Below are 27,541 nucleotides of genomic sequence, written 5' to 3' on the forward strand. Positions count from 1 at the left end.
TTGTAGCTACGGTACCCCTGAAACGTCACCGCCCGCTTTACGTCCGCCGTAAGATGGTCAAGATAAAACAAATATTATTATTAACTAGAGAGGGTACAATTTCTGGGGAAATTGTAGGGTGTGCTTGCTTGCGTCGGTTGCACAGGGGTCCGTTTTTGAATGAAATTTTTACAACTGATATTTCTGTATATTTTATATAAAAATGCATACTTATTATTTATAAAGATTACATAGATTTAAAAGCTTTTTTTTTTTGCTGCTCATTTACAACTGAAAATACGAGTGAAGTGTAGAATGAAATAGATGTCTTCTCATTTCCCCTGCAAGAGGCGGCCTCATCGTTGAATCAAAACGAATACATTTGTCAGACCGGTGTAAAAATTGACCTAATCTCTATGACTTAAACGTCATTTTATGTTTTTCCCTTCTCATGATATTTTCAGGCATTTAGCCTACTCATTGCATTCATTCATTAATAAAGAACCCCCTTTGAAGATTATTCTACGACGTTACCCGGCAGTAGAAGATGGAATCGCGATTCAAACAGTACCATCTGCTAACTGAAAATATGCCCCCCAAAACGTAAATAAGCTTGACATTTATTTAGTGGAAAATCGCTCATTCATAAAAAACTCACTGGTAGCGATCATTGTCAGTAACAACGCAAAATGTGATATAGCCTATAGCCCTGTGTGGAGAAGCTGCCCTGGTAAATTGGACTACTACTGTACAGTACAGTAGACTACTGCTGTGTTGGTCTTGGTAGCGATTGCGTTGGTTGAATTGGATTTAACGTTCCGTTGTACGGTTTAGGCTGAAATTAATTATTTTCATGAACAGATTGACAACGTTTAGGCTGTGGCAATGAAGTTCAGATTAGTAGTTAGATAGACTTTTGATTTAAGTAAGGGGAGTGCCGAACATGTTCTGTCGCCGTTTGACTTCCTAAACAGCTGTACAATATACTGTAGATGTTTTTGTAGTGTGTCTCGCGTAAGCTACAGCGTTGCAGTGAGCTACACTGGTTTGAAACCACAGCTAATGGTAATTTCACCAACAAATCGTTTACTAATGTCAGAATACATCCTACAACGAAAATGTATATGTGAGGAATGTTTATTTTAAGGATTGAAAACAGATACATCATAGACCACTGTAGATGTGTTGCCCGGGCAACACAGGCTAATGTCATGATGCTAATACTTCAGTGAAATAGTAGACTACTGTTTCCGAAAGTAGATGTACTTCCTTAATAATATCAGCTTATATTGTACATTACACATCACAATTGTGTGTCATATCACAAAGTACAATGAGTAAATAGTTATCACCTTGGCCTCTTTGCTTGTGGCGTTTCTGCAGCTGCCTTGCAGTAAAGCTATAGTTAGCCTAGCTATCCCCCAAGTTAACAGATGCGAAACGAATGTTCTGCTACAGGTAGTCACGCGTGTTTTCGTGACGTAGTGACGTTAGTAACGTCAGTGACTGTGGCTAGCAAATTAGCCACCGTTAGCTTCACTTTTCGCCACAAAAACTTAACTTAAGCCTAAACCATGCAACGGAAAGTAAATTCCAATAGAAGCAACTCAATCGCTACCAAGACGAAACTTTTGACACCTACGTTGTCTATGTAGGCCAAATATTGACTGAGTTTTAGGGGGGCAAAAAGAAATAAAAATAATAATATATATGTGAGAGAACAAAGGTTGTGCTCTCGCCGAAGGCTTGAGCACACCCAATAATAATAATAACTAGAGAGGATACAATTTCTGGGGAAATTGTAGGGTGTGCTTGCTTGCGTCGGTTGCACAGGGGTCTGTATATTTTATATAAAAATGCATCGGGCCTACTTATTATTTATAAAGATTACATAGATTTAAAAGCATCTTTTTTTTGCTGCTCATTTACAACTCAAAATACGAGTGAAGTGTAGAATGAAATATGATGTCTTCTCATTTCCCCTGCAAGAGGCAGCTGACAGGCTGAATCAAAACGAATACATTTGGCAGACCGGTGTACAAATGGACCTAATCTCTATGACTTAAACGTCCTTTTAAGTTGTCCCTTCTCGTGATATTTTCAGGCATTTAGCCTACTCATATTGCATTCATTCATTAATAAAGAACCCCCTTTGAAGATTATTCTACGACTTTACCGGCAGAAGATAGAATCGCGATTCAAACAGTACCATCTGCTAACTGAAAATATGCCCCCAAAAACGTAAATAAGCTTGACATTTATTTAGTGGAAAATAGCTCATTCATAAAAAGCTCACTGGTAGCGATCATTGTCAGTAACAACTCAAAATGCGATATAGCCTTGTGTGGAGAAGCTGCCCCGGTAAATTCTACTACTACAGTACAGTACTAAACTACTGCTGTGTTCGTCTTGATAGCGATTGCGTTGGTTGAATTCGATTAAACGTTCCGTTGTACGGTTTAGGCTGAAATTAATTATTTTCATGAACAGATTGACAAAGTTTAGGCTGTGGCAATGAAGTTCAGGTTAGTAGTCAGATAGTTTCCCTACGGAAAGACTTTTGAGTAAGGGGAGTGCCGAACATGTTCTGTTGCCGTTTGACTTAAACAGCTGAGGAGTTGTTGTTAGCTACTCACACTAGTGTCTCGGGTACAGTAGGCTACAGCGTTGCAGTGAACTACACTGGTTTGAAACCACAGGTAATGGTAATTTCACCAACAAATCGTTTACTAATGTCAGAATAAATCCTACAACGAAAATGTATATGTGAGGAATGTTTATTTTAAGGATTGAAAACAGATACATCATAGACCACTGTAGTATGTGTTGCCCGGGCAACACAGGCTAATGTCATGATGCTAATATGTCAGTGAAATAGTAGACTACTGTTTCCGAAAGTAGATGTACTTCCTTAATAATATCAGCTTATATTGTACATTACACATCACAATTGTGTGTCATATCACAAAGTAAAATGAGTAAATATTTATCACCCTGGCCTCTTTGTTTGTGGCGTTTCTGCAGCTGCCTTGCAGTAAAGCTATAGTTAGCCTAGCTATCCCCCAAGTTAACAGATGTGAAACGAATGTTCTGCCAAAGGTAGTCACGCGTGTTTTCGTGACATTATTGCAGACCGGTGTAAAAATTGACCTAATCTCTATGATTTAAACGTCATTTTAAGTTTTTCTCTTCTCATGATATTTTCAGGCATTTAGCCTACTCATATTGCATTCATTCATGAATAAACAACCCCTTTGAAGATTATTCTACGACGTTACCCGGCAGTAGTAGATGGAATCGCAATTCAAACGGTACCATCTGCTAACTGAAAATATGCCCCCCAAAACGTAAATAAGCTTGACATTTATTTAGTGGAAAATTGCTCATTCATAAAAAGCTCACTGGTAGCGATCATTGTCAGTAACAACGCAAAATGCGATATAGCCCTGTGTTGAGAAGCTGCCCCGGTAAATTGTACTACTACGGTACAGTACTAGACTACTGCTGTGTTCGTCTTGGTAGCGATTGCGTTGGTTGAATTGGATTTAACGTTCCGTTGTACGGTTTAGGCTGAAATTAATTATTTTCATGAACAGATTGACAACGTTTAGGCTGTGGCAATGAAGTTCAGGTTAGTAGTTAGATAGACTTTTGATTTAAGTAAGGGGAGTGCCGAACATTTTCTGTCGCCGTTTGACTTCCTAAACAGCTGTGTACTGTAGCTAGATGTTTTTGTAGTGTGTCTCGCGTAAGCTACAGCGTTGCAGTGAGCTACACTGGTTTGAAACCACAGGTAATGGTAATTTCACCAACAAATCGTTTTCTAATGTCAGAATAAATCCTACAACGAAAATGTATATGTGAGGAATGTTTATTTTAAGATTGAAAACAGATAACGCTACATCATAGACCACTGTAGTAGGTGTTGCCCGGGAAACACAGGCTAATGTCATGATGCTAATACTTCAGTGAAATAGTAGACTACTGTTTCCGAAAGTAGATGTACTTCCTTAATAATATCAGCTTATATTGTACATTACACATCACAATTGTGTGTCATATCACAAAGTAAAATGAGTAAATAGTTATCACCCTGGCCTCTTTTCTTGTGGCGTTTCTGCAGCTGCCTTGCAGTAAAGCTATAGTTAGCCTAGCTATCCCCCAAGTTAACAGATGTGAAACGAATGTTCTGGCAAAGGTAGTCACGCGTGTTTTCGTGACGTTAGTGACGCAGTGACGTTAGTAACGTCAGTGACTGTGGCTAGCAAATTAGCCACCGTTAGCTTCACTTTTCGCCACAAAAACTTAACTTACGCTTAAACCATGCAACGGAACGTAAATTCCAATAGAAGCAACTCAATCGCTACCAAGACGAAACTTTTGACACCTACGTTGTCTATGTAGGCCAAGTATTTACTGAGTTTTAGGGGGGCAAAAAAAAATAATAAAATAATAATAATAATATATATGTGAGAGAACAAAGGTTGTGCTCTCGCCGAAGGCTTGAGCACACCCAATAATATTAATGATGAAAAAAGGATAGGTCAACATTCGTTTGCTAACTAACCCCAATTTATAATTTATTATATACATTAAAATACACTCAAATAAGTTTTTGCTAACATAAATGTCGACATTTTGAATCTAAATTAAATAGACATATATAAATGTATGTGTAATATAAATAAGAAGGTGAGAAATTGAATAATAGGGAATAATTCACAACTGAGACAGACATCTCACATGAATCTACACAACAACTGATAATGGCCGGGTTTCCCAGATTCGTTAAGCTCTTAACGCTAAGAGCTTCTTAAGAGCGTTCTAAGAACGCTCTAGAACGCTCTTAGAACGCTCCTAAGAAGCTCTTAGCGTTAAGAGCTTCTTAACGAATCTGGGAAACCCAGCCAATAGCAGAAGTGTTCCTATACGCTGATTCTGGGAACCCACTGCCCTGCATGTTTGACAGGTTGAGTTGTGATCAAACATTTCCATCTTAAACACTCCTGATTCAAATGAATGGTTCGTTAGCAGGCTCCTGCAGGGGATAACGACCTATTCATTTGAATCAGGTGTGTTGAAGAGGGAAACATCTAAAACATGCAGGACAGTAGCCCCCGAGGACCGGAATTGCCCACCCCTGATCTAGACCATGCAGGGCAGTAGATCCCCGGGACCCTGAGAAACACCAGACTTTCAATCAGCACATCTGCAGTGATTGTGTGAGTGACGTCAGCTGCCAGGTCCAGTGCCATGCCTGAAATAGCTTCCCCATAAATACCAGTTGGGCAGCGTAGAGTATTCATAGTAAAAGAAACAGACAACAGAATGGAGAAGCTGGTTTTCCTCGTCACACTGATGGTCTGCTGCTCAGGAGGGAGCAGGTTTGAGAGGGATGTAGGCCATGACCAAGGTACCCATTGCACCTATTGTAATGCAGTGGAGGGAATTTCTATGCTGTGCTGGAAAATCCTTAAGATTATGTGTTCGTGATGTTTCTGGAGGGATACTGTCACAACAAAAATGGAGTCTGCATTAAACTGTTAGACTTAATTTCTGAACATTATATAATTGAACAATATAATTGCTTCAGGTCAAATGCCTTTGCCAAGTTATAAATGTTAAATGGACTTAGCTAATGAATATCAAGATGAGGTAAATGTTCATTAAATTATTGCAAGTTTGCTGTCACGACTCAACCATTTCTGGAATGTCTTCCCTTTGCCAGTAGACTTGTTTGAGAGCATGTTCACCTTCCCTGGGGAGACCAACACCACTCATGTGAGAGTCAACCCTGAGTCAACACAGACCTCCATCAACACAACCACTGTGTGTCTGCGCTTCTTCACTGATTCATGTGGAAGTTCCAGTCTCTTCTCTCTCGCCAGCCCAGAGCAAGCCAACAGCCTTCTTCTGTGGAGAGATGAGCCAAATGTTTACTACGTGTTGGTGAATAATCAAGCGTTGCGCTTCCCTGGTTTGAAAAGCGAGCTGAATCAGTGGAACTCTATTTGTGCCACTTGGGAGACCACTACAGGACTGGCCCAGGTGTGGCTGAACAGCAAGCCTAGCCCCAGGAAGTCGGTCAGCCCTGGGTATCGTATCGATGGGGTTCCCAGTATCGTTCTGGGTCAGGAGCAGGACTCGTATGGTGGCAGTTTTGATGCTGCAGTTGTCTTTTGTTGGCTCTTTGACTGATGTCTACATGTGGAACTCTGTTCTTTCTCCAAAGGAGATCCAGTACTACATGACTGGAGTGGTAGTGAGGCCTGGGAATGTGGTAGACTGGAGGCATATTGTGTTTAATAGAACTGATGCTGTAGTTGAAGAGACCAGTGTTTTAGGCTTTGCCCAAGATTGCAGTCATGGAATGTCTTAAGGGTTCCATTGTCACTGAGAATGTTTGATTCAGTCTCAAGTGTCGCAATTCTTTTATTGTGTTGCACATTCTTGGTGCTGTTCTCTAATGTGGAGTTGTCGAATGGTTCAGGCGAAGACCACATTTCAACCCATTCCACCCTCAGATGTACTTCCTGTAACCCTCCTTCTTGCCTTTACCAGCTCTCCTTTTCAGGCCCTGAGGACTCCAACCACATCGACAGGCTCCTGCCTGGTAAACTAGCCCTTCTATTAAAATGCTGATTGTTTGTTGCTGTAATCAAGTTTCTTGTCTTTGCTACCAGCTTAATTCTTCCAATAAAACTTGTGAAAGTATTCAGTTGTTGAACTGGTGATATGTCGAGCACAATGCCCAGAGGGTGCAGCTGGACTGACTGTTAGCCATCAGTTTCCAGAGGCTGCCACTAGGGGCAGGGGTACCTATCCAAGCACCTCAGGGATCTGCTCTTAACCCTGAGGACCCATCTGCTACACCCAGTCTCCTGCCTGAAACTCCTGTTTAGAGCTTTAGTAGCCTTGGACATTAGTTCAGCAGCTTGTTGACTTTCTAGGGGATGGCTAGCTAGCTACCTAAGACGGCAACACAGCTGCAGAAATGCCAACATGTAACTAGGTTTTCCGATCACCATTACCTCTTGCACTAAGGGAAATGACAAGAACCCTGTTTCAGTCTACATCTTTGTATTTTGAAGTGTAAATGAGCAGCAACAAATATGAATTTTATTCTATGCCATCTTTATAAATAAGTATTCATCCTTATTTAAAATACAGATCAGTTAAAATTGAATCACTTAAATAAAATTGCAGTAACAAAACGGACCCGTCAGCAGTTTACTATAATCTTGATTATAATGTTATAATTTAATACTAAATTGCTCCCAAGTGTTAAAACTAGTAGAAAAAGGGAAATGTGTTCATGCATTATGATTTGGTGTAATGTTTATATCCTTGTGGGATATTGTTGATTCATTAAGAACTGGTTCAGATTCAAACTGACGAGAAATGGAACCATATTAATGCTGGCTTCAGTGTTCCCCCTACAAATATTCTCACAGCAAGGATATGTTTTATGCAATATTCTGCTGGTGTTGTGTTGGCCCTCCCTCCTAACCAGTTCCATATGCAAGTTACTGTAGGCTCCAATATCGTCTGTTTGCCTGGCGCAAAATTTCCTATGTTTTTTTATAGAAAGTAAAAGGGAATAGAGTATTATCAGGGAATTATGTTTGTATTTGTTTCTCACCCAGGTGAAGCTGTAAGTACAAGCTATTGTCAGAATTTGTTTTTTACAGTACACGGCCAATCATTTGACCATTTGACTAACCTGTCATTTATGACACACTCAGTTAAATTGGCTGAAAAATCTTAGGTTACATAAATGCCATACAAGCAAGCCTTTGTTCTGTAACTGCCTCTTTAAATACCGTGGAGCTTTTAGTATAAGTGTAGGCCAATGTGATTGCAAAATGTCCCACTAAGCTGTAGGAGAAAAGTTGGTCCCCTTGCCAGGCAGTGAGTCTCACCTTGGAGTCTGTGTCTCTACAGACCCTCATTTCCTTAAACTTTTTACTGCCTTCCTCCCATTCCGTACCTCCCTCACTCAATGGTTTTAGTTTCCTTGCTTCTGCTATGGACAGTGGGAGATTCAAACTACTTGGTTAGGAGCAGAGGGCTTTGCTGTTGACGAAAGAAACGAAAATGAGAAAAACAAGAATGGTTGACGTACAGTAAGAGGTAAGAAATTATGATTCTTTAAGATGTTATGTGTGTTTTAAATAATTTTGAGATTAAAGCCTAAATTAAAGTTCAGACCACAACCCAAGGAAATACTTACGTAAAGTCACAAATAAATTTCAACCAAGCTCTGGATAGGAAAATAACACTAATGCTCCATAACACATGCCAAAGGGGTTATGCCACATTTGGCAAAGAACAAGTCTATCAAAGTGGGATGGGTAAAATAAGCATTTTGTTTGTGATTAGTTTGCTTACTCTTCTCTATTGTGTCTCTCGGCACTGGTACCTTCTCAAGGGGACGATGAGTCAAGGTTTTTCTGTGCCAGCCAGCATTACCAGTTGGTATTCCTCATGGAGCAGATAACCCCATCTGCTGTTGAGGGGAATGGCAGTTGTAGCCACAGGCTTAGAGATGGACACTCTAGCCCTCAAAGTGTCAACGTGATTAGCAAAGCCCAAAGGTTCTCTGAAGCCCTGTTTGTCAACAACTCCTGCGACAGAACTAAGGCTTTGAAGATGACCTTAGATGTTCACATGGACTGTGACACAGAAGAGGACATGGCACAGACCAAGAGAGAACGCTCAACACTCCTAGTCCGTAGATTCTGGAGAGACAACCGGGAGGTGAAGAAGCCTGTGTGCACAGGAACCAAAGCCATTGTGAGAAAGCTTCCTTCTGGTGGCATTGGCGAAGAAGCCTGGGGTGCCATCTGCAGGAGTGTGCCTCCGGTGTGGAATGAGCGCATTAAGTCATCCTGTGGATCTAAAACATTGGGCAGATACACAACATACAGATTAACCTTGAAAAGTGACACTTTACAAGGTTCTCAACATATCCTACAAACAGGATGCAGGCTTTTGGAGGTAAGTGTAACATACTAACTAAATACTGTATGTGTTGTATGAATGTATTGGGTAGCTAACTAACAAAACAGATACTGTAACATTACATTCATGTTTCAAGCTGTAAAAATAAAGACAGCTTTTCAACAAGGTAAGTCCTTTCCTGAAATGTATATTAACATGTATAACTACACATTACACAGTAACATAGATATTTAATGAACATTTTAGAAAAATGTTTAACAGTGTGTAACAAGTGTAAGAAGGAATGTGGTGAAAGAGCAACAGACAGTGTCACCAAAAGAATATCCATATTTACATCTATTCTACTCTACCAAAAACTCCCATGTCTTTGGAGGTAGCAGTGATTTTTACCTGAACATTAATCCTCTAGGGGGCCTCATTGTGACTTCCCTGGACTAAGTGCACAATTTAAGCAGTTCTGTAAGTGCTAATGGACCACCCAGACTGCAAAGTGTTTCACTTTGAGTTAAGGTCAAAAATGATTCATTTGTTTGTTCATAGATTGGAGGGTGATTTAAAGAGTTAGAACACGAAGGATTATTTTGTAAGACAGTAGAGACAATGTCATAGATGCTTTCTGTTCCAGTGGGTCTACACCCAGTTCTATTAGTAATTTACACCAAAAGTGTAGACAACAACCCCCCCACACACACAAAAAAAGAACAGATGCTTCTAAAGATTAACATCAATTAAAGCTCAAAGAACTCTGTCATGCATACAGTGGTGAGTTGTGTAGATCTAAAACTAACATCAGGAATCACTCACGAAAAACAGCACAACTAGCCACGTCTGGATTGTCCCAGGTACTACACCCATCACAAGTTGGCCACCCTAACCTGAGGTGCAAGGGATGCCAAGAATGTATGTTCTTATGCCAAAACCCCAAAACGTTAGGTTGCGAAGGTAATTAATTTTTATTTTCCCTCTGAGGCAACAATGGTTTGGGGAAGATGCATTGTGTCAAATATGTGTGAAAAATGAATAAGTACGTTTTGCAAGGGTGTCATCAATGAGGCTTTGATAGTGAATTGCAAACCTGTAGACATACCTATATGAGATTTTTTTTTTATAATTACATTTACACAGAAGGACAGTGGAGACACTCTTTGCAGGACTTGTCATAGGAGCTGTACATTTTAAGGGTTATAAAAATAACTTTAGAATCAAACATAATTTGGGACAAAGTGAGAAATGCAAGCCCGTTCATTAAAAACAAACATGAAATAGTAATCTTTCCACTCTCCATCCATTTTGCCTCTTCAACAAGTTAATTTACAAAACAAATCAGAATTCAGAAATACACATGCTTAATAAGGACATCGTAGCCCATTTTGTTAATAGTCTGAAGGTACTACTCTTACCTTACTTTTCTGATGACATATATTTTAGCAATAGGGGACCTCCCCCAAAACACCAACACTGACTGTTCACTCTCTCGCTCTGTTCTGTTCACTCCTTTCTCAACACTCTTGCTACAGTTTTTGGACTAATCTGATTGTTTAGTTTTCCACTTATTTGATGACAATCAAATGGAAATAGGAAATTATCATAATCGTCTTCCGTAAGTAATATTGAAATTTTTTGGGGCTTGGATTGTTTGTCTTTTGATCAAACATTTGTGAAGCATTTGTACATCAGACCTTCAGACAGGCAATTCTTTCTAATACGCAAACAGTTGATTATTATTAGTGTATAGTGTTATTGTTATGCAAGCTCAATTTTAGATCCAACTTCCCAACATTTACACTAAATGTGAGAAGAGGGTTGTTTTCAGCTAGGGTCAAGAATTGTAATTACTTGTCGGAAGACCTCTTCTTATGTACATCTCCATGGTAAATAACATTCTCTTTACCTTATATCTAAGGTACTTATATCTATGGTAGATTAAATACCACCAGAATTTATCAAAGCATTCTAATGTAGGTCTTTGTTTTTAATGAGGGCAAATAATTTGAGAGGCTACCATTTAAGATACCGTATATGTGTTTTAGATACTGTATAGTTAACAAAAGTGACTCACCTATAGCAAGTGTCTTCCTTGAACAAAACAAAACCTTGAATCTAATCTTTCGTTTAACTGACCTTGTTCTCCGGTACATTTGGAATTGGTTAACCTGTTCCTCAAAAGCATTGGTCCATCTCTGACAGGTTTCAGTTATTTAAAGGGAAAGTTCACCTAACATACAGAAAAATATCTAAGTCAGACATGTCTGTAGTTGGGTCCTTCACTGTTCTATACCTATTTACTTTGATCTGGCAGTTTTTCTTATACATAATGTAAAAAATATGTAAATATGTAAACGATTGTGCAAGTGGTAGCTATGTAGCTTACTTTATTTCAAAATGATCATGCAGTACATGATAGATCATGGACTGCCTATTCCAATACTGGCCAGACATTCACTATATCTGTGGACACTTACGTTTGAAGCAAGTCCCAGAGTTTGATGAAATGATTCTGTGGTGTCAGTGCAGCTATGCAGGTATCGGTATGCATGTCAAAACATGGCTGATTGATCAATGATAAGGACTTGGCCAGCCCACTCTGGGCAAGGGACGCAAATGTCCTGGAAACAAAATATTTAGTCAAGCCTGATACTCTCCAGACACAAGAGAATGCCACAGCAATGTTCAGGGAAGATGTCCTTTGAATGTCAAGGTTGCTTGTTGTGAGGAATGCAGGTACAGTACTTATCAGCCAGTGACAGATGTCAGCTGTCTGACACAACATTACAATACAACAATGTTAGTCTTCAGATCTGCAGAATAGAAGTGTCATTGCCCTAGATATCCAGAACCGTATGTTTTGGTTGCTGATGGGGTTCTTGTTCTTGATTGCCTTCACTGACAAATGACTTGTTTGAATCCCCCCAAAATTCTGACAATTCAGTGTCAACGCTTTAGTTAAGTTATGCTTAGACCATTTTTAGGATTAAGAATTAAATGTGAAAGCTTTGAGCTAAGGATCATGTAAACATCACCAGTCCAATGTCTGCTATGGTGTAGGTTTGGCTTTTATCCTAGTCCCAAGTTTTGAAGAGAGTGCATTTAGCTCCATTCCTTTTAAAGGAACATTTGGAGGGGATGATGTGAAAATAATTTCTGGATATTGGACTCCTAGGGTAAATATTTGCATTAGCTAAAGTACATTGTCAGTTTGGTTGTACCGGCCAGTCTCCTATTCTTTTTCGGCTATCCTTCCAATTTCCTCTCCGAGTACTCATATGCACAGTATCATAGGGTTGGTAGGTAGGCTTTGTTATTTTTATTGATGATGTATATGTGTCTAGTTGACCATTTGTCAGTCTTATTGCTTGTATAAATAAGTATATTTTCAGTACTTATTCCTTGTACATTTCACTATCGGAGGCCTTATACTGCAACAAAATTAAATGTTTTGTGTGCTGCTGTATTTGCAGGCATTCCATGCACTGAAAGCAGAATTGTGGGTTAAAGACTTGCGATATCTATACAAGTCCTCAAGTTTACTGGCCTCAGCTGTACCGAGAGAAGTTGAATTGCCATTGCTGGGGCCAAGGATTCGAGTCACCTTACAAAGAACTGCCATCTCCACCTTCATCTCAGGGCCACTTCTTGAAGGTGTTTTGTTCCTCAGCGATGAAGGGAGCTTCTTCGGATCTCCCTTAAATGTCTCTACAAGTCCCTCAGGCTGGGCAGTTCTGAAAGGTTCAACACCTATGCATTTTGACTTAGACCTGTTATCATTTTACATGCATTCATGAAAGTATACTACTTTCATTTGGAATAGTTATTTCGTTGCAACCCACATTCTAATGGATCATGCATAGATATTGTCATTATTATTGAAATCCAAGAATGATTGTTTCTACTATGAGAATCTGCAATTATTCCCATTAAAAGCCTGCTGCCTTTGCCCAATATCGTCCTTGACAGATATATTTTTACTATTCTAGAATCTATTGTGCTGTGCATATCATGAATACTACATGTAGGTGTGAATTAAATCCCACTCTTTTTTTTCTTCTCCTTTGACACTACCTCCACTCTCAGAGCGTCAGCTAAGCCCACCCATGGCTGGCTGGAGTGTGATACCCCTAGTAGAAGTTAGCCACCAGCTAGCTCAGCTCCAACACCTGGTCCCATTCCCAGAAGAAATAGCCTATATTCTGATGGAACAGGAGCTGGAGCTCTACAGGCGCATACTCCCACTCGACTACCTGTTTTTCCTCACTAAAGACCTGAGCACCACTGCTGGCCACCCTTACCAGCCTTCAGTGCAAAGACCACATCCTCTATACGTTTCAACCTCCTCATCCAGATTCTCATCATTGCCCTCAAGTCATGAAAGTCAACAATGTAAGACCGTTAAGGACCTGGTCTCGCGATTCAATGAGGTGAGAGACTAAGTGTTGTATAGTATGATGCATTGCCTTGTATCAGATCCACCTCAGTGTGCATTCATTAAAAGGTATAACCTTTTTCCTGGTATCTTGTTCCTTGTTCCTGAGGACATAAAAATATACTGGCTTTACTATAGCATACATTGAATTTTGCTCTGTGCAAGCAAGGTTTGAGCAAAGATGTTTTTTGTGTTCAACCCCTGTTGCATATATTGAAAAACAATCTGGAAATGATTTCTTATTTGTCTGTTTTCAGGTGAGCTCTTGGGTTTCATGGCTCATTCTGAATACAGGCCCCATGGAGGAGAAGAGAGAGGTTTTCTCTTGCCTGGTCCACACAGCCAAGTGCTGCTGGAACATGGGAAACTACAACACTGTCATGGAGTTCCTAGCAGGACTCAGGTAGATAACTGTGATTAAATAATGACCACCAACCTGTTATCGATGAGAGAAAGTCTGCAGATAACCTACGTATATGTAGTTTTGATCATCTGGTAATGAGGTATTTTGATATGCAAGATTCATTAAGTGTCTTGAATAGGGTGAGGGTTAACTTGGGGGGGGGGGAGCATCTTGTCATCGTATTGATGGCATTAAATTGATCTTCAACCCTGGCCCTGATTTGTACTGTAGGTCTCGTAAGGTGCTGAAGATGTGGAAGTTCATGGACCATAGGGATATTGAGACCCTGCATGCCCTGAAAGATGCCATGGCTCAGCACGAAACCTCAGAAGACTATAGACAGATGGTGAGCCGGGCTCTCCATATCCCAGGCTGCAGGGTGGTGCCTTTCTGTGGTGTCTTCCTCAAAGAGTTGGGAGCAGCCCTGGATGATGCAGCCAGCCTGATCAGCCTCAACTTCCAAGAGAACAATGTTGAGGTGAACAATGTTATGTATATCTGAATAGTAACTGAATACTGAATAGCAATTACAGTAACCAGTACCATACTATCATATGTCAAAATGAATATGTGTAAAAACTTAATTGACTACAAATTCCAGGTCATGGATGAAGTCAAAGTGCAATTATATTTTTACATCTAATTTTCTTTCTCTCAATAAGCATGTCCTTTTGTGGTGTAGTTTATTTCAGACTACAAAGGCCAAGACAACTTTCTGCAACGGATCGGGACAGACGGTCTCAACCAACCAAAGAAGGAGGCCACAGTCAACAACATTCTCCAGATTATTCGCAGCTGCAATAGAACTCTGGAGTTAGAGGATGGGGATGAGGGTGACACCAATAGTAACTCCAATGTACCTTGTAAAAACTCCCTCAATGATGGAAAGTGCAACCAGTGAGTTTTCTGTTTGCTGAACCAATTATCTAGCAGCCCAATTGCAATGATTTAAACACAAGATTAATGGTATTATGGGAAATCATTAATCTTGCAATGTTGGGATGGGTGTAGCTCAGTGGTTAGCGCACTTGACTGTATATCAAGAGGTTCAAATCTCAGCCTGTAATATAAGTTGCTTTGACAAAAAGAATAACAATATTGTTTCCCATAGGTTCCAGGTGGGAGATCTATCAGACCCAGAGGAGGACCTTCCAGATGGTAAGAATATGGATGCAGACCTCCACTGGACAGAGAGGGCTCAGAAGGCCTTCAGCCATGGGACGGAGCTCATCCCCTGGTACTCTCTCTCTGTTCACCCCCACGTACACCAGTTCCTCCTGCAGGGTGCCACGGTTATCCACTATGACAAAGACTCCAGCCTCACTGCCCGCTGCCTGCTTTGCTTGCAGCCTGACAACTGTGTCCTCACCTGGGCTAAGCTCCACAGTAGCAGAGGACCCACTGACAGTAAGCTCCACAGCTTGCCCCACTACAAACCCCATTACTGCGGCCAAGCAGTGCTGAAAGGCCTGGTGGACGGTTTCCTTGATCTCTGGGTGGCCAAGGCTGTGTTCCTAGGCCATCCGGGGGCAGACTTGGAGGCAACATGCCTGCAGAACAAGCTCTCATGCAAGTTGTGCCCCCAACAAAATGTTGTGTCCATTCTCTATGGCCTCCACACCACAGACAACAGGCTGTTACATTTTGTGGCCCCCACAAATACTGCCAGGCTGCTTCACAGTGGGCTCCAGGCACTTCTAGATGCCATCAGAAAAATCAGGAAGTTTCCAGACCAGAGGCTGCAGTGGCTGAGGAGGAAATATGTCAACCTTTATCAGGTAACTGTTTGGTTTCAATAACACCCACCAGAAGCAAATAATGGCATTTATGAACTGAAAAACAACATGATGCAAGACTTATTTCTAACTTCCAGGAGGATGGCAGGTATGAGGGCCCTACCCTTGCCCAGGCCATTGAGTTGTTTGGGGGCAGGAGATGGAATGTGGGTGCTACCGGCATGGACAGGTCTGGGGCTCAAAGGAACAACCCACTCATCATGACCACCAATCAGAAGAACATGAGTTCAAACAAAAAGAAAAAGAAATCTCCCATGAGGGTAAGGAAATGTGACTACACTTGAAATATTTAAACATGACTGGCAAAATCTTTAGTAAGTCTGTAAAATATTCCCAAAGGCAGGATTTCCAGTTATTTTCTGGAAAATCAAGGATTTGTTGGTTTTTGTTATCAGGGAGAATCGTGTAATTTTTTTTGCTGATGAATGGGTCTGTAATTTGGTGTTGTGTGTATGCCTGTGCATTGTTGTGTGTTTGTATGGTGACAGGGTGACAGTGAAGTTACAGATGACGAGATGGCGTCTCAGAAAGTGAAGGGAGGCTGGGATGCACAGGGAAGAAACTGGGTCAAACCCTCAAACAATACACACCAGAATGAACCAGGTGAGGTTAAGGTTCATTTCCATAGATTCCACAAAGTTTGCCATGGAGTAGGCATCACAAGGCATAGGTGTGTTGGGATGAAGAGTGATGCATTAGAGCAGTATCCTTCTCCCAAATGACCTCTTCATCAGAAATTTTTTACACAACGGAATTGATTTACAAAACTGCAATTTAAATATAGACCATCAATCAAGCACATGTATCTATCCATCTTACATTTAGTATGCTAGTGACACATCATGTGACCCAAAAGATTAGTTGTTTTTCTTCTTCTGCTTCTTTCTGCGGTTGTTTCCTACCCCGGGCACCTCTGATCACATCCCTCTCTACAGATGACAGTGTCTCTGGTGGATTCCCTGGGCCTGTTCTTCTATCTCCCAGTAGATCCCAGGCCGTACTTCCCCCCCACTCCACTAGCTCCTCATCCACTCGCAAAATGAGTGTGACAGGACCCTCACCATCCCATTTCACTTCAGCTTTCTCTAGTCAAAAGGGCACATCGAGGTAAGATGTTGTTGTCGTTGGGTATTTCTTGGTGGTTACATAACCATTAATGTACAAGTTCATACCAGTTGCTGCACGCTAATGAATATTTGGAGATGATAGCACCAGTTTTGTAAAATCCTTAAATAAACAAACAAATGTATTTATTTATTCATGCATTTCTCTATTTTCAGTAACAAGGTCTATCAGCCCCTACCTAGGCCAGGAAAAAGCCAGTCCAAAAGCTTCCAGAACTTAATGGTTTCAAATGGCACAATGAACTTTGCAGAGTTTGTTGAGTTATTCAAGTCCTTCAGGTAATCAGCCCTACAAAAGAAAGTTTCCCTGAAGTACATCCTTGGATGCACTTGACAACTTGAAGAAAATGACTTGTCTGGTCAAGTTTGCCAAAAAAAACATCTGTTTCCTGAGCCTGGCAGTCTGTACCTGAAGTAAACGAATGGGCAACACTTCGCATGAAGATTACATTAGCTACCATGTAACTACCGGTACATAGTAATATCTTTAGTAACAACATCAAAGTTCTAGGTACTTTTATGTAGGTACATTTCATTATGGTTGAGCGATACAAGCTATTAAGCTAGTGAAGTTTGGTAGGGGGGAGGTTTTGTTTTCCAGGGATGGATGTTAGCATTGATCTTGTAAATGTTCTGCCAACATAGCCTTCAGCTGTCCCTTTATAAATTCCACTTATTGCTTCCACCCCTGCCCCCTATTGTGCCGTTTTATAAAGCCTATATTTACTGTAGTCCTTATATGCGTCCACATGTAGGATATTATGTCATATGTGTGTACTATAGCATCAAAGGTTTCTTGTTGTTTTGATTTGTGTGTAGCATTCGAAGCCGAAAAGATCTGAAAGACCTGTTTGATATGTATGCTGTTCCCTGCGTTCACTCTGTGTCTGAACCTGCACCCCTCTACACCAACCTCAGTGTAGACGACAGTGTCACAGGACTGCAGCCGGACCTGGGTGTGTTGAATGATGCACCTAAACACATTCACTTATTCATATTTGAAACAGGATTTAGATTCGGTTCTGGATTGACGTGCTTTGTTGAATTAATTGAGTGAATTGTTTCGAAACATCTTTGCTTTAAATCAAGTTTGCACATTTCTGCCCCTTGCACTAGACCTTCTGATGCGGAATGGGCTTGACCTTGGCCTGTCCATCTGGAATAAGAGACATATGTCAGAGAACCAGAAGCACATTTCTGACGCCATTGCAGCAGCCAGCATAGTGACCAATGGGACTGGCGTAGAAAGTGCTTCTCTTGGGGCGCTGGGCATGGGTATTTTGCATCTGAATGACTTCCTGATCAACTCTCAGGGGGAGAACTACTCTTATGATGAGGTCCTAAGCATCATCCAGGTGAGTAACATGTTCCTTCATTTTAGTTAGATTTGAAGTGGTTATTTCTTTCGCTTTTAAAGTTTGAATGGAGGAAACATTTGTTTTTCAGAAATTTGAACCGTGTGCCAATATGCGTCAGATAGGCTGGATATCTTTTGAGGGATTTGCTAGGTTTGTATGTACTACTGTTGTGGCAAATAATAAGAAATACAAAGCTGTTTATTCTATAGTACCATGTATCATGAAAGTACCATGAAGCGTCAAGTGTGTAATTTTTGTGGATGATTATAATATTTTGCAGCTACAAAAAAAATAATAATGACTAAATGACTAAAATGACTAAATAAAAGAATTATGCAAATGTTTTCTTTATTTTTCCTGCAAGGTACTTGACGGATAAAGACAACTTTGCTTTCAAAATAGAAGAGTCCCAAGTGAAGGTGGAAGCCCTTCAATATCCACTGTCTTACTATTACATTGCGTCTTCCCACAACACCTATCTTACAGGCCACCAGCTAAAGGGAGAGTCATCGGTGGAACTTTACAGCCAGGTGAGAGCAATCGCTTTGCCACTGAAAAAGGTCTTAATTGGATACTAAGCCGTCTTTACAAATTCTAACCAACTGGAACCAACTCAACTGACTGTCCAACCACATAGGAAGGAGTGTGACTTTGGCCTACTGTTTTACCACACTACTGTTATGGCCACAAACGTGTCTGTATTGTTGTATTCTCTGTGTTTGTTTTTCCTTCTCAAAACGCTCACTCATAATTCAGGAGTCCTGCTGCTATTGGTTAAATCTTCCCATCCCTCAAGGTCAACTTCATCCGGCCAATCATAGGCGTATCTGAGTCCCATAAAAAAAACCTGTTTAAAACATTTGTGTGTCTTTGTCAACTTGTTGTGCTGGTTGTATTTGTAATTGCGTTAGTTTTTTTAAATTAACTAGTTTCATCTTATTGTTTTATACCCGGTATAGCGATTCATTTTTGTTTGGTTGTACGTCACAGGGGTTTTGGAAAAGGTTAGCTGACCAAGGACAGCCTACACTCCAACACATAATTAACATTTATTATACACTAGATTAGGAATGCCACCCATTGATTTTTCTAGCTAGTTTAGAGTCCTTGTAGGCAGTCTAGGCAGGCTGGTTTATTTATTTCATATGTTTGGTAGCATTCATTGTTCCTTTGTCCTCTGTGGCATGTACAGTTGGCACAGTTGGCATATGCTCTAATAATGACATTATTTTTGTTCTGTACCACTACCTCTGCTCGATGTGCCCACACTGACACCCTCTACCATCTTGGTCACTCATGTTATGACTCTACCCCTAGACCAGAAGCCAAAACGCTAGAAACGTGTGCAGATGTTGCTTGCATTTATATTTTGTATCCAACACCAGGTCCTGCTCAGCGGCTGCAGAAGTGTGGAGCTAGACTGCTGGGACGGTGATGATGGCATGCCTATCATCTACCATGGCCACACTCTTACCACTCGCATACCTTTTAAGGTTGCTTTTTTTTCTCACCTTTTTTCATCTCTTTGTTGATTATTAAATGGCTCATGTAGTCTTTTGATTGTGGCACAGGTCATTTCCTGCATGTCTTCTCCTGTCTATCCCTGCTTTCCTATGATTGTTTTCCTCTCTGACTGTCTCAATCTAAATAAACAAAGAAAAAAAAAATGGTACACTCGAGCAGTCTGGATTTCTAATCCAATTACCTATCTATTAAAATAATCATGTCTTGTCATTTTAATTAACACATTTTATCTACACAGGATGTGGTGGATGCAGTGAACCGCTCAGCCTTTGTAAACTCTGACATGCCTGTCGTGCTCTCCATAGAGAACCACTGCTCTCTGCTTCAACAACGCAAAATGGCCGACATCTTTAAGGTGCATACTCAGTAGATAGGTGTTCAAAAAAACAGATTAAGTCTTGACAGTAAGATGTGCCTGGTTCTTTGTTTGATTCATTCTCAATTTATTTTGCATTACGACAAGACTGTTTTTGGAGACAAGCTGGTGACAAAGTTCCTGTTTGAGAGTGATTTCTCTGATGATCCCCTGCTACCATCTCCATGGCAACTGAGGGGAAAGATTTTACTGAAAAACAAGAAGCTTAAAGCTCACCAGACACCAGTGGACATTCTCAAACAGAAGGTAAGCAACAGTGCATGATAAAGAGACCCAGATTGAAGTAGCACAACACAAATGCCTACATTTTGTAAAATATAAAATTTCCTTGAGCCAGATAAAGCCTTGTCCTACAGTGACACTTTTATCCAAATCAATGTAAAAATAGTGCAAAGTAGGCAACAGTAGAACATCAGGGATCAGAAGTGCATGGTTCTAAAGTATTTCACTGGTCAGAGTCAAGGAACATTCTGTGTTTGTAGCCACATCACAAAGTAACCAGATCTCTACTAACAGGCGCAGTGAAACAAAAGAACGATACAGAAGATATTGAAGAAAAATAGATTACTACAGTGCAACAATAACATCTCAATTGGTTAACTATATTAGTGCCGTGCCCAAGATATATACTTCAGACTGTGACTGGGAGAAATCAAATGTTCAGTGAGGAAGTGGCGCCTGTTTCCAAGTTTGTTTGTTCAGTAGCCAGTTTCCATGAGTATTGTTGCTGTGTTTTCAAAGAATAGTGCAGTGCCTGTGGCTGAATGTGTTTATATTTATGTGTCTCATACTGTTCATCTAACAGATGACACTGCACATTCCTGGGCCCTGAGCAATACACCTGGCACATTTCAACTTCATACAGTGCCCAATTCTTGAGTCAATTGCAAGAAACACTGTCACACAGACACAGAGATTCCTTCCTTCATAGTTAGATAGGACCAGGGTCGGACTGGCTGTCGGGAGAGTCAGGAGATTTCCCGAACGGCTGGTCAAACGGCTGCGGCATAATGTAAAAAAAAAATATATATATATAATAATAATACACAGTCGTGGGCCGGTCTGCGTTTCAAAGTCCCGGGCCGTTTTTTCAGTCCCAGTCCAGACCTGGATAGGCCCAATACCATCTTGATTACTATAGCTACCTTGAAATTATGTCTGAATTATAATAGTGCCTAGGAAAGTGCAGCAGAAAAAACACAGGCCTATCTTAAGTGCAACCTTAACTACTTGTGAGTGCCCTTTTGTGCCAGATCATATAACAACAAAATCACAAAGACTAAGTGCAGGGAAGGGACAAAGTTGCAGGTTTCACAGGAAAAGAGGATCTGTTAAGTGCTGCTTTTGGTGCCCGAGCGTGAAAAAAAAAAAGTTGGTCGAAGTGAAGCTTGAAGAAGTGCATCTTGAAACCCTGCAGATGCCCTGAAGGTAGGCGGGTCCTGTTGGCTGCAGCATAGGCACGTGTCAGGGATTGGTGCCTGATCCTTTAGGCAACTGGCAGCCAGTGGAGCAATCTCAGCAGGGGCGTTATGTCTGAGTTCTTGAGTAGCTTGTAAATTAGGCAGGCGGCTGTACTCCGGACCATCTGCAGAGGGCATATGGCGCAAACTGGTAGGCCGACGAGGAGGGATTTCAGTAATCAAGATGGCAGAGTACTGTGGCCTGGATGAGCAGCTGGGTCTAGTACTCTGTCAGAAACAGATCTTTATGTTCTGTAGGGAATATGAACAAGTCTGCATCATGTCACCAATGTGTTTCTTGCAGTCCAGGTTGTCCTGGGTTAATGTATGAGTAGTGAGAGCTCTCGTGGCAGGGATGAAGAGTACAGTAGTTCTGTCTTGTACAGATTCAATTTCAGGTGGTGGGAAGACATCCCATGTGATTTGATGACCAAGTCGAGTGATCTGGGGTGGCACTTGATACATAACATCCATCTGCTATGATCATTATTCATAATTATGAAGGATGTTTAGTTAGTACCAGACTGTCCCATTAATCCTATCTGATTATTTCACTTTATAGGCACACCAGTTGGCCCAGATGCATTTCCAGGCTAGTAATGTTATAGCTCCCAGCTTCCCAAGTCACGAGGAGGATGAAGAAGAGGAGGAAGATGAATCTGACTACGATTATGAATCATTATCTGATGGTACCTTAACAAAATGTGTTCTTTCTCTCATAATCTTTCATTCTTTCTTTCTTTTCTTCTTTCCTTCTTTCTTTCTTTCTTTTTTCCTTGCTTTCTACTTTTGCTGCAAATGTAAGATGTGTAAGTGTTTCCACAGACAACATACTTGAGGATCCACCTGAGGAGAAACAGCTGCACGGGGAGAAGCTTCAAGTGGAGCATAGCATTGATGTTTCCAAGAAAACAAAGAAAGGTGACAATTCCTTTCAGATCAGAGAAAAAGTGAGATATTTGTTATATATAATACATTTTATAAAAAAAAAATATCTTTGTATTTGTCTTTATTTAGTTATCCTCAGTTTTAATTGGTATTCTGCATAGGATGAATATATTTCACTTGTTTTAAAGAGATTGTCAGACATCTATCCTTTGTACAAACGCAGGTCTTTGATGTGGGGCTGGAGGAAGAGTTCAATTTGCCTCAAAGCAAGAAGGAAGGTCGACAGATAGCCCAGGAGCTATCAGATTTGATCATATACTGCCAAGCTGTCAAATTCCCAGGTTCTCTACTTTTATGAGATTTTCACATGCAAGTGGCATTCGATTATGCACAGTATGTAATAAGTATATAGCGCTCCAAGACTGCAATACTTAAATAGGGTGTAATTCGGTTCTTGTCACTTCAGCAGCAAACAAGTGTGGCAGTAAGAACAGAACCATAATATATTTTATCCACCTCGTTTTAGGTCTATCCACCCTCAATCCATCCGAATCCCCAAGGGGAAAGGAGAGAAAAAGAAGGAAGTCCTTTTTTGGTAATCATACTGGCAGAGGGGACCCTTTAACAGTGGCACGTACACCAGGAAAAGGTACCGTTCACAAGTTAGCTGAGTCAGCTGACCCTTGGGCCAGGCTCTTTGTTGTGAACAGCATTCACCAAGATTCTGCAGTCAACATTAAAAGATGAGCAAAGTCAAATGTTTTGCCAATTACTAGACACAGTAAATATTTGTATTTCTTGTCTGACAAGAAATGTCTTTGTTGCATCCTCACCTAAATCTGAAACCACAGCAGAGGCAGCCCGCTGCAGCTCAGAGGAACCTACCTCGTCCTTTCTGACGATCGGTGCCTCCCTGAGCTCACTAATCCGCACCCCCAAATGCTACCACGTGTCTTCAGTCAATGAGAATGCCGCCAAGCGCCTCTGCCGCCTCAGTTCCCAAAAGCTCATCCAGCACACCATCAGGCAGCTCCTCCGCACATACCCTGCTGCCACTCGTATTGATTCCACCAACCCCAACCCCCTCCTTTTCTGGCTCCATGGTATCCAGATGGTCGCACTCAACTACCAAACGGACGGTGAGCTAGTGACACCAAAACTCTGGTCCAAGGAATCCCTTAGGCATATCAACTCACATTATAAACATCGAAACAACATGCACATCTGTGAAGTTAGACACACCTTAAAGTATTTAGAAATCTGTCTACCTCTATTTTTGCACACAACTTTAGCTAATCAGTAACTCTGACTGCTATCACACCAAAGGATTAGCAACCGGTAACATCAGATACCAGGGCAGCAACTACTTTTGAAGTTAATAAAAGTTTTACTTATTTTGTTTCACATATTTTGTTATATTTTGTTTTACCTACCAATGTTTCTTTGTCATAGACATGGCCCTCCAACTCAGCGCAGCCATGTTTGAGAATAATGGGGTGTGTGGTTACGTCCTGAAGCCCCCTGTGCTATGGGATCCCAGCTGCCCCCTTTACCGCCATTTCCGTCCCCTGGAACGGGAACCGGTGGGCATGAGCCCTACTCTGTATTCACTCATTGTAAGTCCATGTCTGTGGTCTACTTTTGGTCATTATACAAGGAAATATATTCTCAAATATTTAAAGGACTGAAAAAAGTGTCATGTGATTTACACATGTTGACCAACTGTGTGTCATCTTTTGGTCTCTCTTTTTTCATCAGGTTATCTCGGGTCAGAATGTATGCCCTGGAAACCCCTGTAGTAGTCCGTGTATCGAGGTGGATGTTCTGGGCATGCAGGCAGATGGGTGCCACTTCCGTTCCAAATCCATCCATCGCAACGCGCTCAATCCCATTTGGAACCAAAGTTTCACCTTCTCTGTGTTTATGGAGGACCTGGCTTTCCTGCGCTTCACTGTGGTTGAACATAACTCCCAGATCACTGCTCAGAGGACCCTGCCACTTAGAGCCCTGAGAACAGGTTGGCTAACATAGCTTACACCCTAAACGTTTGTAAATGAAAATTATTTATAAAGTTACATTAAATAACCTATTTAATAAATCATTGTATATGGAGGTAGATCAGCCAAATGATTAAACTGTGCAAATTGCTGTGCCTCACAGGATATAGACATTTGCAGCTGAGGAACCAGCAAAATGAAGCAGTGGCAGTCTCTAGTCTGTTTATCTACAGCCACAGAACTGAAGACGATGGATTAGGTGGCTCACAGCCTGCGTCTGCGGTGAGTGTGAAGCAGCTGACTGTTTTGATGGGGATGAACATCGAGCAGTCATGCTCCTGAGACCTGATGTGGTTGACATGCATCTGAGTTTATGAGTATTATATATGATAAAATAGTATTACATATAGTATTTATCATCATTATTGGGAAATTGATCATTCTTTCTTTCTATCTCCCTCTCTTTTAATCCTTCTTTCTGTTTCACTCTTTCACTCTTTCTGTGTGTGTTTCAGCTCTTTAGAACAGATGAGAATCGAGCAGCCAAACGGTATAAAGTCACTGTTCATGGAGTGCCTGGTCCAGAGCCTTTCACAGTGGTCAGCGTGAGTGCGAACACCACAGCCGGACAGCTCTTGAACAATGTGAGTACAATGTATTATAGTATATCTACTGCATATAACCATGTATCTGGCATTAGTGCTGCAACCTGTTTGCCTTACTAATGTAAAGAACTGGGGTAAAGCATACATTTGTTGTGCAACTGTTATGAATTTTCAGGATGACTGCCGAATATTTTCTAATTTGGTTAACAATATATAATGTTTAGTTTTAAATAAATTAACTCCATTAACCCAGTTTCTCTTCCCCAGATCCTCTCAGCTCCCCCATCCTCCACCTTGCTTTCCCTCCCATCTTACTTCCTGCAGGAGGAGAGGGTGGCCATGCCCCGGGAGAGGAGCGAGGGCGGGGCTCTAGTTCAGGAGCGCCTCATCAGGCCAGAGGAGGACATTCTACGGGTGGTCCAAGGATGGAAGTCCAACGAAGGCTATCTGTGCCGACTGTGCCTTAAAAAGCGGGAAAAGGTCTCAGCGCCTTCCCACCTGCTAGCTAAACAGAGTCGGAGTTGGTATAGTTCTGCGTTGACCAAGCTAAATATTTTCTTTTGTTTCAGTGCTTTAATAATGACGGTGTGGTGAAAGAAAAAATGATAACTGGATTGGAAGATAATACCTTCCTTGTCCAGATACACGGAGTTTGTCCCGAGCAGCAAAAAATTATAATTGAAACGTCTAAATGCAGCACAGCCAATGACCTCATAGAACAGGTGAGCTTCTGTAACGGAGTAAATAAACATTTAGACATGTTATTCTAAATGTCCTAACTAATTCAAGTTAACCAATCATTTACATGTGATCATAGTTTAATAGTAGTCTTCAATATCCTTCGGGATTTAATAAAGTTAATTGGATTCAACTAAGGTGTAGTTTGAATACAGCAGTGTGTATAGACATGAATCGTTGGTGGTTAACCCTTGCACATGATATGTCTTTGACTTGACTTGTTGGATAGGTAGCAAGTCGTTTATCTTCATCTAATTTGCAGACATTGTTAAAGGCCAAACAGTCAGGCCTTCACATGAGCATGACCAACCCGTGTGACTATGTGCTGGTGGAAGAGGTGTCCAGAGAGCCGGGGGGGCGCAGGCTCTCTGCCAAATCCTCCCATCAGCGGGTCCTTCGTGACCATGAACGTGTGCAGCAGGCTCAGAGCAGGTGGAGGGGGCCCGGGAAGTTCATCCTCAGCCTCAAGGACCAAGTTCAGGTAAATGAGATGAGGGGACATAAAACGACATCAGGTCGCATATGTATGTTAGGGTACCTTTAAGGTGGTTTAGTTCATAAACCAAATTGATGTTTGACTGGGAATATTTAGGGGATACTAAGGCTTTCATTGGTTTGTATTTTGTATTTTATTTATGATGCTAAACAATGCATTCATGCAACCATGACTCGAGTTCAGAACAATTCAATAATTGGCTACATCAAAACAGGCCAGACTTTGCCTGTGCCTATATACCTTATATATAAAAAAAGGATAATCAAATAGTTTTTTGTGCTTAGATGCGGGAACCCCATGTCAAAGCTCACTCTAAACCTGTTCGTGAGGATCGACGTAAAGGAGTATCTTTAGCCAGTGAGCTGAAGAGGCTGACTGGCCGAAGTCGGGCTGTATGGATTGGGGACAGCTCCTGCTCTGAGATGTTGCACAGTAAGGATGAGAGGGCAGCCTGTTGCTTGCACTTGAGCGAGACCTATGAGTGACCCTAGCAACACTCGAAAAGATATTGTGGAGATTGTCGTCAAGGACCAGGGGAGGGGTTTCTCTTATTACAGTACTTGACCAGGTACATATGTAAAGGCCTGTAAACTTGAACATTGACGTTTCAACCCGGCTTGGTCTTTTAAACAAACTGTTTGCCACAGTACACACAGTTAGCTAAATAAAAATAAAATAATAAAACTAATTTAACAGCTTGTGCATGTAGTATATAATGGTGTCTGTCTCCCATTAGGATGTATGTTAATTTAATGGCACAGGGCAGATTTGAAGCAACACAACTCTGAAGGAGAAATACTAACTTTGGTTTCATCTAAGAAGGACAGGCTGATCCCTCTGTAAGCATGTGCATCAATGGTTGATGAAACCATATAAAATTGACCTGGCTTTTTATTTTATGTTTCTTGAACGCTGCCAATGACATTGAGACATAGAATGAGAGCTCTTGCTAATAGTAGTTCCTCTGTAACTTACTGTTACTGTTATTTTTTATATAAAAGTGGGTTGTCATGTTATATGCTTTCTGTTCACCATCTGACAAAACAATCTTTGCTTACAAATGCATGCAATATTTAACTGTGGTTTTATGAAATAAAAAAAAAGGAAGTACAGAGTAAGCCACATATAAGCCACATATGGAACCAGCCCATCATCAATAAAAACTGTAAAACTCATGAGCATTTATTTTAAATTTGGGAACGCACAAGTCAATTAAATTTGCATGTTAACAACTCCTTTGTACATGCAGGTGATTTTATGATACTAAGACAACACTTCAATATTCAAACAAGTTCATCTAATTTGTAACGTGAAATAATTATTGGACGGTTTGATTTTAGTTGTAAAAAATCTGAGTGTACTCTGTATGCTCATTATAAATGCATCCGAATTCAGATCCTGAGGACACACGTA

At 40.9% G+C, this 27,541-nt stretch overlaps 1 protein-coding gene and 1 pseudogene across 1 annotated transcript; both read left to right on the plus strand.

The window, feature by feature from the left end:
• Window positions 1-5,303: 5,303 nt before the first annotated feature.
• LOC136943542 (C-reactive protein-like) lies at window positions 5,304-6,383 on the plus strand (annotated as a pseudogene).
• A 2,083-nt stretch (window positions 6,384-8,466) lies between these two features.
• On the plus strand, window positions 8,467-26,613 carry LOC136943229 (1-phosphatidylinositol 4,5-bisphosphate phosphodiesterase epsilon-1-like). The gene is made up of 31 exons (XM_067236485.1): window positions 8,467-8,979; window positions 12,402-12,669; window positions 13,015-13,358; window positions 13,621-13,766; window positions 13,998-14,244; window positions 14,449-14,663; window positions 14,878-15,544; window positions 15,640-15,822; window positions 16,051-16,165; window positions 16,498-16,669; window positions 16,843-16,965; window positions 17,506-17,642; window positions 17,803-18,041; window positions 18,133-18,194; window positions 18,409-18,574; window positions 19,430-19,537; window positions 19,807-19,923; window positions 20,032-20,190; window positions 21,967-22,108; window positions 22,230-22,354; window positions 22,516-22,633; window positions 22,819-22,941; window positions 23,144-23,431; window positions 23,745-23,908; window positions 24,051-24,309; window positions 24,453-24,571; window positions 24,805-24,933; window positions 25,162-25,374; window positions 25,464-25,616; window positions 25,895-26,132; window positions 26,423-26,613. Exons 1-31 carry the CDS (start codon window positions 8,467-8,469, stop codon window positions 26,611-26,613), a joined length of 6,243 nt encoding a protein of 2,080 aa, XP_067092586.1.
• Window positions 26,614-27,541: the final 928 nt, after the last annotated feature.

This window comes from Osmerus mordax, chromosome 5 (assembly GCF_038355195.1).
Source record: "Osmerus mordax isolate fOsmMor3 chromosome 5, fOsmMor3.pri, whole genome shotgun sequence".
Classification (NCBI taxonomy): Eukaryota; Metazoa; Chordata; class Actinopteri; order Osmeriformes; family Osmeridae; genus Osmerus; species Osmerus mordax.

What these genes read in the sequence shown, in the direction of transcription:
- LOC136943229 (XM_067236485.1), top strand. Translation starts at nt 8,467, where the DNA reads ATGGAGCAGATAACCCCATCTGCTGTTGAGGGGAATGGCAGTTGTAGC. An exon ending in CAGGATGCAGGCTTTTGGAG is followed by an intron (nt 8,980 to 12,401) that starts GTAAGTGTAACA and finishes CTGTATTTGCAG; the next exon opens with GCATTCCATGCACTGAAAGC. An exon ending in GAGTTCCTAGCAGGACTCAG is followed by an intron (nt 13,767 to 13,997) that starts GTAGATAACTGT and finishes TTTGTACTGTAG; the next exon opens with GTCTCGTAAGGTGCTGAAGA.